Below are 16,093 nucleotides of genomic sequence, written 5' to 3'. Positions count from 1 at the left end.
TTTAGCTTCATCAACAGCATAGTGAGTTATACAGTATAAGATACAGATCCTGACTTTATTAGTGTTGAAAAAAATTAGAAACAGAAATACTGGGTGAGGTTGCGATGATGCGCAGCCAATCAGCTCACGTCCACCCGTGCCTCTCATTGGTCGACGTCGCGCCGGGAACCAATCACGCGCCTTGTATGACTGCCCGTACAGTACAGGCATGTACAGGCATGTACAAAGCCTCTGAGTCAACTCATCTCTTTGTTTGGCATGCAGGGAAACCTTCTCTCGCGCGCATCAATATGAAACAACGCGTTTTTCCGCAATATGGCTGCCGATATGGCTGTATTTTTATTTTTATTCTTCTTTTTTTTAATTAATATTTTGGAAAAACCCGCGAAGCACTGAAGCCGCAAAACGTGAAGCGCGAAGTGGCGAGGGAACACTGTGTATATATATATATATATATATATATATATATATATATATATACACACACACACATATATATATTCAATTAATTCAATTAATAAGCATACTTACTTGATAAGGTTAGTTCCAATTGCACTGGAGAACAATATGCACTAACCCGATAACCTTAAAGACGAAGCTCTGTAGTTTTCACTTTGTGGTAAGTCCATCATGTATGTGGAGTGTACTGAGGCAGGAGTTATTAACGTGAATCACTGCAGGATTGTATATTTTTAACTGTAATACTGCAAAAAAGGAAAAAAATGATATCGCCTGAGTTTTTGTAAAATTTCCAACAAAATTCTCATTAGAAGACACATCAAGACATTTCATGGTAATACCTGTACATGCATAAAGAAACAGACAGATGAAAAATTTTTTAAACAAAATCTTTAATATTACTATTATTTTCAATAACAAAAGCCAAATGAGCAATCATTTCAATTATTTAAAAAAATGGTAAGGCATGTCTGCTGTATCAACAACTTCAGTTCCAAAAACACCGTGCATTGGCAGCTAAATTCTTTTTCATGTGCTCCTTAGTCATCTGATTTTTCAAATGAAACATACAGTACCACACTCACAGCATATGTCCTAGCAAAAGTGCATTTAATCTTTTACATTAAAATGGAAAGGACCTTGCATAAAATTGCATTGAAAACATTGAGTAAACCCATAAACTCAAGTCAGTGGCCATTACTATCTACTATTATTATTATATGTTTCTTTCAGTTTTCAAATGTCAAAGAGAATAAAGGACAAAAAACAAAAGACGTATCACGGACAAATTAAGTTAAGCTCTGAAGCATCTCAGGAACTGATACTGTATGTGTGAGAGTGGTGTGATAGCTTGTCAGGAGAGCATACATAAGACGGAGGAAAAGGGCAAACATTATTCTCAACACAATCGGAAAAGACAAAGCTCTTTGGGGAGATTGGGCCAACTTCATAACATGTCTTTTTCTATTTTCTTCACTGCATTGCAGGGACACCAATAAAGACCTACTTATCCTCAGTGAGACAAAACAACTTTTGCAGACAACAATCTTGTTGGGGCTCCTAAGAGTGTAGGAGTGTCAGCCTTTGTACAGCAACAGATTCTCATACACCGCTGTTAAGGCAGAAAAGCTGAAAGCATTTGAGGCCAAATTTTACTATCACTAAATGATTCAATCAAAGTCATAGTGTTACTTTTTATTTTTAGTCTTAATGAATCGTGGTGTACGATTCATTACTAGACTAGACATTACAATTCCCTAAAAAATGTGGGTGAATTCTGAGAGATGCCATCACTGATCTTAAAATGCAAAATGAATTAGGAAATGTAACGCTGGTTAATGTTTATATAACAGACGTCATACAAATACAGTATGCCTCCTTGGGGTTGTGGGTAGTATGGATGATATCATATCATATGATATCATATCATATCTCTCTGATTGGACCATCAGTAAGCACTTCGATGTGATGCTATGACATGTTTGCTGCCTTGTCCATGAGCTGTACAAAAAAAAGGATATACAGTGTTTCAGAAGAGATTTTTAACTAATCAATCTCAAAGATGTATTTTTTTTAGTATATGGAACATTGGAATACGTTGAGAAATGGCAATGATATGCAGGATTAAAAATGAGGCAAGAAAATTATTTTTGACAATAACATTAGTGTAAATGTCATTCTGTCAGTATTCACACACATAGATAATAAATAAATGTTATCCAATTTAAATTGCAGGGATACCATATAAGACATATTCTTTACTAGAGCTGACAAAAGACCCTTATCTGAATGTCTATTCTAAATGTCTGAGCACTCCACCTCAAGTGGTGTATTTTCTGAAAAATAAACATTTCTAAACAGTTTGAGCGTCATGTCCCCAACTATGCATGTCCCCAAGTTCTGCTCATGTATTTCTGTATGGCTCACTTCATCAGACTGTTTCACACTGGGGAGTCCTGTCCCTGATTCATTTGCAACATGGTGAGTTTGCTGGGAACGAACCTGCTGGTCACCTCCTGCTTATAAAGACGACAGAATTAATTTGCTTCCCTGTCTATCCTGGACTGCAAGCTTTTTTTTATTTTTTTGTTGCACTCTCTGGTAAACCATATGGTCCAACACAAATACTTTTAATTAGCTGCAAATTTTGTCACTATGGATAACAAATCAAATATTTGCTTATTTCAAAGGACAACAGGTGCATCATGTTCATTGTGCTTGTCATTTGTGTTTAAGAACTTTTTAAGGACAACGGCCGTGCGGAAAAGTGCTTTTTCTCCCTGTGGAGTGCAGCGAGGAGAGGAGTAATGTTCCATGCCCGCTACATGGAACGTGTAATCTCTTTGAGACGCTCACAGCAGCTGTTAATTTGCTAGAGAGAAAGGCTATGGAAAAGTCTCAGCTGAGAAAAGAGATTCACCTTTCAGGTATTTATTTTTAGGAGCACACTGCACCATAATGACTGCCCTGCCCTGGTACCATGAACAATTGCCCCCTTTGATTGGAATCCTTGCAACATTGGAACTTAGCTTTTTGTGACCCAAGGTCAAATAAATGATTTTTTGGTATACAAATCTGGCCATGGGCCCTAAGCTTTTATACAGCATCATGTTGAGGTCAACGTCTGAAAGAGATAGACTGAGGAGTGTATGGAGTGACCTAGTCATTTGATTACCACTCTAACCTCTGCAGTTGTCTTAGTTTCAAAGAGACGGCTTTGTGGATATTGTGCAGAGACATAACTGGTTATGTAAATACTCCAAACTTTTCTAAAGGAGGCCAGTATTGGTATGGTGTACAACCTTCTATAAACAAATAATATAGCCAATTAGTTAGTAATATAGCATGGACAGATATTTTGACAAGCTGGTCCCAGGCAATTGAACTACTGTGTAATAGCATACTACTGTTTCTGTCTTTTGTTTTGTATGTGACATGTTTTAACAAATAATACGTATTTGTTCTTAGTCTTTAACTAAACCATTAAGGTTACATTGTTGTGCCTTCAAAGGTAACACTTAACAGTTATAGCTAGGAATAACGTGACACCAAAATTCCAATGACTGGGAAAAGAAGTACTCTAATTCGAGTGTCTTGCCAGCAACATGTATCTGTGCAAAGCCGTTCCCTTGGTGCAGTCCATGATTCCATGATGAAGAGCAAATGTGCAAGTATAAGATGGTTAAAGGAAAGCAATCGCCTGTAGCAGAACCTTTATTTCTGAATGGAAACTCAGATTTACCGAAGTTTAATCTTGTCCAAATAATTATATCCAAAAGCTGTAAAGCCTGCATTAAAACGAATAACCAAAAAGCATATCTGAGCTTTATTTCCTTGCATGCACACAGTAAGCATTTTCTCTTGTATGAAGTGGGCGAAAGACAAATAGGATAAACTCAACGCAGTCCCAAAATTGTTGTACAAAGGAAAGAAACACATTCCTGCATTATCTAGAAATAACTGGCAGGAACATCATGAGACACATTGTCACCAGTGATGATTTTAAAAATGTATTCCAAAACAATGAGCGAACACCACTATTTTTCTTCAGAGGTGAAAGCTGTTTTAATGAGGTCACCAAGCATTCTTCTGGGGATGACAAGGATGTAGCACTGTACTCACTTCAGCAGCCACTCAACACGGGTGTGTTCCAGAAGGTTCCAGAGGTCCGGTGAAGGAGCAGCTGTAGAACGTGCTTAAACATACTGTACGCAGCAGTTTAGTAGTTAGTGAGCAACCGACACATGTATTATCTCCATCTGGGCTGAATTGTGCAGAGTGATGCTATGAGGGTTGTCATCGTTAACAGTAGTGACGGTCCATGGCAGAGCGTCTTGCCTGCTGTTGCTGTGTGTACATCACTTCGATCGGCTCCGATCACAGGAGCTTCGGATCCCACAAGAACAGCCTCAGTCGTGCAGCCATCTGAGCAGCCGCTGCCACTGCCTGAACTACTGCCTTCATCACCTGTATGGACAAAACACAATTTACACACATCTAGATGATATTCTTCATTTGCTTTGTCCCACTACAAAGACATGTTTATTTCTCAGATGCATCTCCCACACACATTCTTGGTTCACCAACAAAATTGGGTATCCTGTGGGCAGGCCTGAACAACATTACAGTGGAACCTCGATAAAACGGACATCGGATAAAACAAACCATCGGGACTGAACAATGTCTCCAAAAATAGTTCCTATTTATCACTTAAAATGCTGTTGACAAAGTCTGTTAGTTCCAGAATTGGCCACTGTTGTTGACTGGCGCTGTGGTGCAATTCAGGCAGAGAGTGGGACTGACAGATTTCCGGGTCACAGATATACAATGTGACCAGATCCAATTCCAAAAGATGTGCCTACGTGGTGGCCATATTGAATGTGGGACATTGATGTGGCGGCCATGTGACAATGTTTATATCCATTTTCTATTGTATATAGAGCAGAGTGAGAGCGGCATGGTTGTGGCGTTACTTTTAAGGAGTACAAAACACAAGTCTTTGGAGCTGGACATGCTATTTTTGGTACTGTAACAGTTTTTGTTTTTGTCAAGCCTTTTGGCTTCAGCAACAGATTTGGAACTAGGACGCACACTCTATCCTCGCGGCTCATGAAAGCGTATGATGAGTACTATTTACAATAACTTTGTACTGTACTGGGAGTTTTAGTACTCGAAAAAAACTACAAAACAATCATTTTGTTCAGTAATATGGGTGCAGATGGCCTCAAAAAAAAAAAAAAAAAAAAAAGTGCTTCAATATAACAGACATATAACCGACTAATTCGGCTATATCATCCGATAGCCGATTAGTCGGTTCTAGTGAGGTTGCACTGTACAACAAACACATTAGCTAGAATATCCTTGGGAATCTATAAATGATCTACCTAACCTATGATCTGACTTATTAATATGCAGCATATTGGGCACATACAGTATATCCCTTGTCAGGAAGTGATGTGATGCAGTTCCCACCTAGACAATTGAATGAGACCTATTAGGTCTAGCTGACAAAGATAAAAATGCTCAGTTTTTATTAATGAAACAATTCCCTATATGTTTAAGATTGGGATTAGTAGTAGTTTAATGCTTCAAATATTTTGGTTCCATTTTTGGCTATATCCAGGGGCAGAGCTATGTGGTGCCAAGGGCCACAGCCACCCTAGACAGAAGGGTGGCCAGCCCGACAGCCAACCCCCACGTGTGTCGGTAATAAACAGGAAATAATTTTCTGCTCAAAGTTATATTGCCCTCCCCCACTTAGCGTTTTTTTAAGGTGCCATCTCATTTTGGCTGTGTGCTTGGGGACATTTAGAACCACTACAAAAAAAAAAATGTGTCTGAGGTTTAAACAAGGAAGAAAGGAACAACAGAAAAATAATATAGAACTACTGAAAAAAAAAGACGGATACAAAACTGATCCTGTGAAGAAGGATTCACAGAGGATTGTTAGATTCACACTGAATCTGTGTTGGGATTGCTTCAGATTAAATGCTCAAATCATGTGACTAACAATACTCCTTGTTTGTAGTTTTGTGTTATTCCTGTTGACAACCGATTCATCATGTATCTTCTCTTAGTTTACCAAGTTTCTCTTAACAAACTTTAGATAATGTACATTATCCGTGTCACCATGACAACGGCTATCTGTTAACCTAATAATGCCATTCTTGCCTCATTGTTAGAGCTGAAATCTTTCTTGTGATGGCTGATATTCCTTCTGGGATAGTTATTTGGGCATGTGTTTGCACTGTAATGTATACAGTATGCGCATTGTGCATAGTATTAATCTCAGAATGAGCATAAACCAAGAGTACTGTATATCTTATACCTCCTTTTTACTCATCAATATACAAAAACACATCTACATAATCATAGCAAAACTTACTTGAGTCTTGGAAGTAGATATCATTTCCATTGTATGCATTTTTCAGCTTATTGGTCATCACACGCAGAGCCATTATTTGTTGTCGAATGAATGTGTCTGGTCTGGTGATGTCCAAGTTCACTTCTGGGTTGTTCACCTGGTTGGTTAGTCCTGCTTTCACCACCTCTGGGAAATATCTGGATAGAATAGTATACAACGACACTCATTTTAGTGGCTGTGACAACAACTGGCTTCAACTGTTCAGGTTTTCAAAAAAATTACTTGCCGTTTATTTAAGAAAAAAAGATTTTAATAAAATATGGATAAACTGTGCATCAATACTGTTTTTTTATCTTATGTAAAGTAATTTTTTTACCCAGTGTGTACAATTAGATTAATAAAATAAAAACAAATATCTATTCTATATCTTGGTTCAGTGAAGTCACGTATTTCAAGTGGCAAGGGAACAATATAAAATGCTCAGCAGTAGTTACCATTCTGACAATTTTATTTATTGTACATGTACGGTTTTGCATTTAAGAAATAATGTAAAATACACCTTGTCAGTGATGATATTATATGGAAATAATTTCATTATACACTGTTCTCTAAAGTCTTGGCAGTGAATGACGTTTACTGAGACAAAGCAATTGATTCCCCTTCCAGATTTAGAGTAGTGTTGAAAAACAAGCAGGAGAATTAACATCTTTTATTGCACCATCTGTGATTTTGTTATTTGCAAGGAGCAAGGGGGATCGTGTAGTAAAATTATACAGCCTCTCTCTCTGGTTTTCTGTCAAAAGAAGCAAGCCAGTCTAACGTTCTGTACAACGCAGTGATCTCTACACTGCAGTGGTAGTAACTGAAGTCCACACTCATTTGGGTATTAGAATCTTGGTGCTTATAGCAGTTTGCCATATAATCACTAACCACAGTAGTTTCCGAGTGAGACTTGATCTACTGTAGTAACACAGTGTTGTTACTTTAATCCCTCGCAAAGTACGTTAACCAGACAGCTGGCCCACTTTACTGTGGTTATGAAGAGTCCCAAAAGTCCTCACCTGGCTTTGGTGTGGCTATTCCAACACTGCTCCTCATCAGACTCTGTAAAATTTCCATCAGCACAGATACCATCAGGTAGATTGGACCAGAACCTTTTGGACAGTTTCAATTTCTCTTTGATGTCAGTCACCTGCCGCAGGGCAAAATAGAGCACAGAAAGACATTAGCATGATTTTTAGTTCACTTGTTGAAAGCTTAAGCCTCAAACTGAAGTGTTTGTGGGAAACAGGAGTCGCAGAAAATGGTGGATGCAGTTTGTTGAATTTGCTGTATTATGCAACAACAACAACATTCACAGGCTACTTAGGTGCAGCTGTACAATCTAATGACATCCAATACAAACCAGTTATTGAAAGTATCATTCCAAAAAATTTGGGCTTTAAACAGCGACTCAGGCCTTGCTTTGCTTTGTAATGTATGTGCTCTCATGGCTTGCATTGGTTTACTCAGGGTTCTCAAAATTCCTCTCAGATCCCATAAATGTGGATTAACTGAAGACGCGAAATTGCTCATTCGGTGAGTGTGAATGGTTGTTCATCCATCCATCTATTTTCTTTCGCGTATCCGTTGTCCAGCTTTGCTGGGGCTATCTTGAGGGGTTCCCAGGCCTGCCGGGAGACATACTGTATGGTCTTGTATCCTCGATGCGGAGGAGCAGCGGGTCTACTCTGAGTACCTCCCGGATGACCGTGCATCTCACCTTATTGCTAAGGGAGAGCGTGGACACCCTGCAGCGGAATCTCCCTCTCGCTGATTATATCTGGGATCTTGCTTGACTGCCATCGTGCTTTGTGTCTGGGAATGGGCTTCTGGCAACCCCCTACTGTTGATCATGTGCGTAACTGAGTAAGTTACGTTACTTTGTCCAGGAAAAGTCGCTAGTCTTGTCACTATTTGCCTTTGACAATTTAAGTCCCAAAGAGGTCTGGAAAGGTGCAAATTTGGCAACAGTGGAAGTGTCACTGAGTAAATAAGTTTGTTACGCTGTGAAACGAATAACTAACTAACTAAAGCAATGTGCTTTAGTTAATATGACGCAACGCAACAAAATCCAACAGTTAACATCTGTCATCAATGTAGAAAGATACTGACAAAATTGTAACATTCCAGTGGGAGGAACTGTATGTACTTGCACCACTTATTTTACGTTTTCCATCAAGAGAGTTTACATTTCATTTTCTTCCCAAGTCTCGTCCATTTGTATCCATATTGTGTTTGTCTTTGATTCATTCAAGAGAGACATGGGGTTTCGGCTTGAATATTTGGAACAAGTGGTCACCCGTGACTGATTCCATCTGGACTCAGCATGAAGTTTGAGTGGGTAAAACTCAAACAGGAGAGAAAACATGGTTACTCTTCATGAACAGAAGTTGTTACCATTGTGTGGGATATCATGATACAAGAGAACACAAGTTCAACAGCTCACCAATCTCAGAACCTATAACAGTCGAATAAGATCCAGTACAAGAGATGTATCATAGCCTCTGTCTTTTCAAACAATAATACTCTGACTTATAACGTTAAAAAAATTTATGATTGTAATAACAGATTGTGGTTGCAGAACTAACTTGTGTTTTGTCTGTACATTACAAACAGGGCTTTGCGTTAACACTTGCCAATGAGCATTAATGAGCGTTATGAGCGTTAACACTTGCCAATGAGCAGTGGCTAGTAACATTGCCTCTCCCACTAGTCAATATGGCAGGTTGAGTTTTATGGGAACTATGGCATGTGTCATGCAGGCGACCTAGACGCACTTGTTCTTCACTTCAAAAGGCAATAACATGCATTACCCACGAAACTGCAAAATTGAGTGACAACGAGACAGGTTATTAATCAAGACGAAACTCAAGGTGCTTGAATAAATGAACCAACAGTTAACAATGAAGTGAACAATATTAAAATAAACAGGGTGGATGAACACATACAATGTCTTCGACTACTACTACTACGACTGCTAGGGAAGAATTAACATGTAACATCAACAATAAAGTCTATTAATAAGTCAACTATTTTCACAAAGCTGCTTGTCATGCTGGGGATTCTGGCGTCAAGTTCCTTGACACTACAATATATTTAATTGTCTTCTCAAACGGCATCCGACATAATAAACCAGGCCTATTAAACTAGAAGCCCGTTTTAAATTTGACATGGCCCGCCAGACTTTACTATTTTAATGTGACATAACGTGTTGTAATGTATGTGTTGTTGATCCAAATTTGGTTTTCCACCACAGGTCATGACCTCAGCACCCAGCCACAGTATTGATCAGAGCAGGAAATGCATGACTCTTTTACTAGACCTAATCACATTCAAATGAATGACTCAGAGAAGGCATTTAAAAAAAATAATTAAATCTTCGGCATCGATGTATCTGAAAATTATTTTTCATGAACTGCATAATGTCATGTGGAGTCCTAACAGTCAGAGCATCCACATAATATATGTATTAGATACGCGTGAATTGACTTTGATACATATGGTTTCCCACTAGAAAATTTACTTCTGCTGCCAGATTAGCTCCAGATGAAAATATGAATGTTTTAATCCCTCTGTGCTGCAGGAGTAACAATAAACAAAACAAGGTTTCCAGAAAAAGATTGAGAAGAATGATGCAGATTTATTTCTCTGAATTGGTCCCAGGGCACTAAAGAAGAGCCCTGCTCCAGTGTGTCCCAATAATTGTGTGTTTGTATTGTTCTTTATTCTGTGATGAGTTAATAGGAAAGGTCAAATATTGTGAATATGCATGAATGTCATGCATATAAGGACGTTATTCTTATCTTCTTCCTCATAATATATATACATGTATGAAGAGAAAATACAGTGTATACACACACACACACACACACACACACACACAGCGGCTGCAATAAGTATTTAACATGTCACCATTTTTCTCACTAAATATACTTCCAAGAGTGCTATCGACCTGAAAATTTCACCAGATGTTGGGAACAACCCAAGTAACCCATACATATAAAGAAAGTAGACCAAATAAGATCAGAAATTAAGTTGTGTGTAAAAATGTGAAATGACACAGGGAAAAAGTATTGAACATGAAGAAAGGGATGTGCAAAAAGGCATGGAAAGCCAATACGACACCTAAAATGGATCAATAATCAAACAGCAATCCAGCCCCTTGTCAGTACAAATGAATATCAGCTGGTTCAGTCCTAATTGACGGCCAACAAAAAGGTCTCATTGCCAAGGTGCGAGTCAAGACACATCTCATGATGGGTAAGCATAGAGAACTGTCTCAAGACCATCGTAAAGTAATTGTTGCAAAACATAACGATGGCATTGGTTACTGGTGTATATCTAAGCTTCTGAATGTTCCAGTGAGCAAAGCTCGTTTAAAGTTTGCTGAACAACATTTGGATGAATAGGCAAATGTACCAAGACATTCTTGACAAAAATCTGCTGCCATCTATGAGAATGATGGAAATGAGGGTGGACATTTCAGAAGGATAATGATCCACAAAATACTAACAAAGAAACTCTTAATTGGTTTCAAAGAAAAAAATAAAGCTGCTAGAATGGCCCAGAAAATCACCTGACGTGAATCCAATCGAAAATCTATGGCACGAACTGAAATTCAAGGTCTGTATAAGAATCCCACGAAACCTTCAAGATTTGAAGACTGCTTGTGCGGAGGAATGGGCCAGAATCACACCAGAGCAATGCATGCAACTAGTTTCTCCATACAAGAGGCGCCTTGAACCTGACATTGCAAACAAAGGCTTTTGTACAAAGTATTAAATAAATACCTTTGCGTGTTCAATACTTTTCCCGTGTGTCAATTCACATTATTACACACAACTTAATTTCTGATCTTATTTGTTTTACTTTATTTGTATGTATGGATTACTTGAGTTGTTCTCAACATCTGGTGAAATTGGTGATGTGTTAAATACTTATTATAGTATATATATATATAGTATATATAGTATATCACAATGGATATAATATCAGATAGATTACTAAAAATCACAGTGGATGCTAAAGGAGTTGTTGCTGCTTACGCTTTCGGGTGAGTTTCATTCTATGACATGATAGAAGCAGGGGTCAAGGTAATATCTGCAGAGAGAAATATCTAAGAACCCAAAGGTGCAACACACGCTTACCACAACATTGAACATATTAAATATGTTTGGAAGATGGACTCTCAGCAATAATATCAGATAGAGTTCAGGATAAAATATTTGTGTCCCTTGGCAGTTGTGATTGCAATGGGTCAAAAGGAACAAAAGCTATGCACCTTTTCTTATAAGGAATACTTCAATACCAGATTGTTTTATGTCAAAAACCGGAAAGAGACCGTTTTTACAGAAATTTTGGCAAAATTGGTTGTCAAGAGGCTTGCTGGAATTTTATTTTCTTCTTTTTCTTTATTGCAAAGGGAAAAGTAGCAATGTGTTGTTGCTTGAGAGGTAGTATTTCCCAAGGAGAAACAAATGTTCTGTCTTTACAAGATTGAATTTGAGTTGCTAGACACTGACACATTAAAGACATGCAGAGATGCATCCTCCCTTTTGTGTGCTCTGTGGGGGGAAAGCGATGTAGAACTGAGTAGTGATGAGACCTGCATCGATTTATTGAAGCTAGGAAATGGCACTGATACTCAGCTCTGAAGGAGAGCAGGGTTCAAATTGTGGACATTCTATAAGATCATCATTTAGGTGTTGCTGAATCTGTCCAGGTTGAATAAGGACCCGGTATTATAAAATATTCCCAGCTCAGACAATATGGATAGCCAGGACAGGTTAGCAGTACAGCCTAAAGTACACAGTACTGTATATCAATTAAAAGGAGGATAATTGAAGAAGAATGGAACACCTGGTTAGCGTTATCAAACTTCTGAGTGGTTTGGTACTTGATTGAACAGGTCTGGAGGTAACAGGCTTGGTTGTGGTCAGGGAAAATGAAGTCAGCTTTCCATTAAAGTGTGATTAGTCACAGTTAATTCATGATTTGGGGCATTACATTTTCACACAGCGCCAAGTCAAGTAGCTTTGACTATTGTTTTCCTTAATAATAATGAAATAATCTGTATTCAAACCTGCATTTTATGTTTACTTGGTTTATCTTTGTGATATATTTACATTTGTTTGATGATCTTAAACAATGGGAAACTGCAAAAAAAGAATATATATATATATATATATATATATATATATATGAGAAGGGGGCAAATACTTCTTCACAGCACTGTACATCTTGTGTAGTAAGCAGAAACCATTTTATTTTTGTTTATCTACTTCTCCTTCTTCCCCTTCTTCTTCTTCTTCTTCTTCTTATTATTATTGTAATTGAAAATGTGCAAACTGGGAAGATCCTCAGTGGGGAAAGATGTTTTAGCACAGCATATTCACGCTAAACAAACCATGACCTGACAAATATAAACACAGATGGATGTTTCAAACCTCACTGGTTTCATGTCTTATCCCAAGGGTAAAAATTCCATTCGGGGAAAGGATTTCACAAACAGATGGCTCCCTGTCAGGTAAACCTTCAAAGCAACTTGAAAAATAAGTTGGTTAAGGTTTTCTCTATAAATATAATAAAGACTGTGTTACAGTATATTAGATAAGCTAACAAAATACGTAGTCAGCTCTAAATAGACAATAAAAACTAAAATAGCCACATCCATCCATCCATTTTCTGTACCGCTTCTCCTCACTAGGGTTGCGGGTGTGCTGGAGCATATCCCAGCTACCTTTGGGCGAGATGCGGGCTACACCCTGAACCGGTCGCCAGCCAATCGCAGGGCATGTATAAACAAGCAACCATTTGCACTCACAATCATGCCTACGGGCAATTTAGAGTCTATATTATATCTATATTAACACCTAGGGGTTAGAGTCTTCAATCAACCTACCACACTTGCTTTGGGGATGTGGGAGGAGAAAGCCCAGCGAAAACCCATGCAGGCACGGGGAGAACATGCAAACTCCATACAGGCGGGGCCAGATTTGAACCCCGGTCCTCAGAACTGTGAGGCAGATGTGCTAACCAGTCGTTCACCCTGCCGCTTAAAATAGCCACAAATGCAAATATTTTTACAGTGGCAGTTAATCACTAAAACTATAGAAATGGGAACAACATTACAAAGGTGGGAGTACTGTATTACAGTGTATATTTGGATACACAAGACTTGACAAAAACTGAACTGTTTGGATGCCATAATGCACATCACGTTTGGAGGAAAAAGGGCAAAAATTTAAAAACAAGCAGCAAGTAACTGGAGAATCTATTTAACTCAATGTATATTATACAAGGTTGGGCTGGAGGACAATGAAAGGTATTTCATTTGAAGACCACGTGGCCACCAACAGAAACTGGCAAATTGCATCAGAGGAGAGTTGTTCTGCCCACGGAGTCATGTTAGAGCAATGTTAAATACATAAAAGTAATTAAATTGTACTTGGAACATCACAAAGAACATGAAAGTGAGAGGAACTGAAAACCCTGAGTGCATTGTTAATCTCATGGCATTACTGGGTTAGCTTTGTACACAAAGAATTAGAGTAATTTAGTGCATAGTAGTTATAGTTTTCTAAATCGGATTTCCTTAGTCACGGTGTCGCTTATTTCAACTTGCCTGCTGACCCATGCAGATGAGGAAAAGCCTTTACTCTGGCAAAGTGAAGTTGTCACCTTCTTTGCCAGGTTGAATGGTTGGATGCGTACTTTGTTACAGGGCAACTGTGTGCCAACAGCTGGATGATGAACAGGCAGTGGCATCCTGGCTGACAAGCTCCTCAGGGCTAAGGCAAACATGTTTGATGGATCACCTGTTTGGGTCCAAATTTTAAATTGCTCCCCATTTAGTTGGAAAGTTGTAATGTCATAGGAAGATGGAAGGTCAGCTGCTATAGCTCTCCAAGATGCAAAGAGGAGTATTTACTATATGGTGCAATTTATGGATGTGTGCTGTACTCAACTCTAGTTGGTCATAAAAAAAAGTCTCATCAACCTAGTTGCCTGTATTTTTATTAAATCAGTATTCAGTATTTCTGGGAGCATAAAAAGCAGTTTTGCCCATTTATTTCTGACAGAAAGTGCAGACTTACTTAATTTCTCAGTATAGCCCACTAAAATGATTGTTTAAAATAGACTTAACCCTACGCCTCAACCTGTTTGGTACATATTTTTCTGTCAGACATAATGTTAAGTATCTATTGTCAGCAAAAGATTTTAGACTCCACGAGTCTAAGACTTACTATTTAAACTTTTATTATGTAGCATCTCTATGCATAAGAAGAGCTGTATAGATGTGGAAGAGGAGAGAAAAACAACTGCAGCAGCCTATGTCGTCTACAAAATAGTGCTTCCTTTTTGGTAACATTTTAAGTTTGTTTGTCTCAGTGAGGTTTTTGAAAGCTGAAACAGAAGCCACACAGAAATGACAACACAAAAATGATAACAGTGGGTGTGAACGAATGCCATTACGCTTGAGCAGATGAGACAGAAAATCTATTACGCAGTTTTTTGTGCTAACTCAGTCAGAATGTTATGATTCTGTCAACATAAAAACATGCTTGGCTCCTATGGCACAAGACTATAAATATGACTGAATAGCATCAGCCTCTGTCTTAATATACGCAAGCAAACAAAGTAGAGTGAATTTCAAAACTATACAACAAACTCAATGGCTTGAGACTTTGACAAATCCTGCTGTGCCCGACAATGAAGAAGCGGTTTCTCTATAATTGGTGTCTACACACCTATGTAGTATTTTGTCTTCATTCAACTGCGTGGGTGTGAATCAGTTGAGGTAGACAATGTAGGCAAAGCTCAACACTTTTTTTTTGCCCCAGTTTCTTTCTGTCAGTTGAAGATTGCAATGCTAATTCATTTGAAATCTATTGGAAATGAGTTTAATGGGAAGGGCAGGCAGTTCTTTTAAGCAACTGTGAAAAGAAATGAAGGACGAACATAAAAACTCCTCTAAAGTGGACATAAAATGTAAAAATGCCCAACCTTAACTGTTGGAATTAGAAGAAATACACTCTTGTTAAAATGGCTTTTAGAGACATGCAGCCAGAATACATAAATTTGTAAAAATACATTTTTTTACATGAATGATTAAGAAGGGATTTGGCAACCACAATATTTCTTCTTCTTTCTTGTATTAAATATGATTAACATTCTTTTTTTTCTTTCATCTACAATGAGCTCACATACTTCCTGATATCGCAGCCAAGATGCCACTAGGTGTTTTTTCTCTTCTCCCTCAGCACATTGTCATGTTTCGTAACCCCAACAACACACTCACACTGCATGTTATCTCGACTTGAATACTGATCAGCATGCACAGTACTGTCAGTACAGTATACTTAATTAGCAAATCAGTGACACTTTGGTCTTAACACTTACTTTCTTTTTTCCCCCCAATTTTCACCTAGTTTGGGACTCTTAAATGGAAAAACTGATCTGCAGGCATTCTATGAGTTTAATTAGGACTGAAGCTCAATCCATCTAAGGCACAGCTAATGGTTTTAAGCAATTTGGCTATGTTGCCATTGGTCATTCAGTAATTGTCAGTTCTGTCTACACTTCCATTGAACAGCAATAATGTCTCAAAGACATTACTCTTACCATTTCTGTTCTCACTTAATAAAGTTAAGAATGTACCCTGTTCCCTGCAAAAGAGTTTCGTAAAGGCTTATCGGATATTTATTTTCTTCTTTGTCCTCTTAGTAC

At 38.2% G+C, this 16,093-nt stretch overlaps 1 protein-coding gene across 1 annotated transcript in view; it reads right to left on the bottom strand.

Moving 5' to 3' along the window:
* Positions 1–2,823: 2,823 nt before the first annotated feature.
* The window catches only part of gpc6a (glypican 6a), a 126,706-nt gene continuing 113,436 nt past the window's right edge, over positions 2,824–16,093 (bottom strand). Inside the window, exons 8-10 of the mRNA XM_061670170.1 lie at positions 7,384–7,514; positions 6,344–6,519; positions 2,824–4,425 (exon numbers count right to left, since the gene is read on the bottom strand). Coding sequence (XP_061526154.1) covers positions 4,208–4,425; positions 6,344–6,519; positions 7,384–7,514 — 525 coding nt within the window. The 3' untranslated portion in view covers positions 2,824–4,207. The remainder of the gene's footprint in view (positions 4,426–6,343; positions 6,520–7,383; positions 7,515–16,093) is intronic.

This window comes from Phycodurus eques, chromosome 2 (assembly GCF_024500275.1).
Source record: "Phycodurus eques isolate BA_2022a chromosome 2, UOR_Pequ_1.1, whole genome shotgun sequence".
Taxonomy (NCBI): domain Eukaryota; kingdom Metazoa; phylum Chordata; class Actinopteri; order Syngnathiformes; family Syngnathidae; genus Phycodurus; species Phycodurus eques.
The sequence above is the reverse complement of the archived record's forward strand: the minus strand, read 5'-3'. Positions and strand labels throughout refer to the sequence as shown.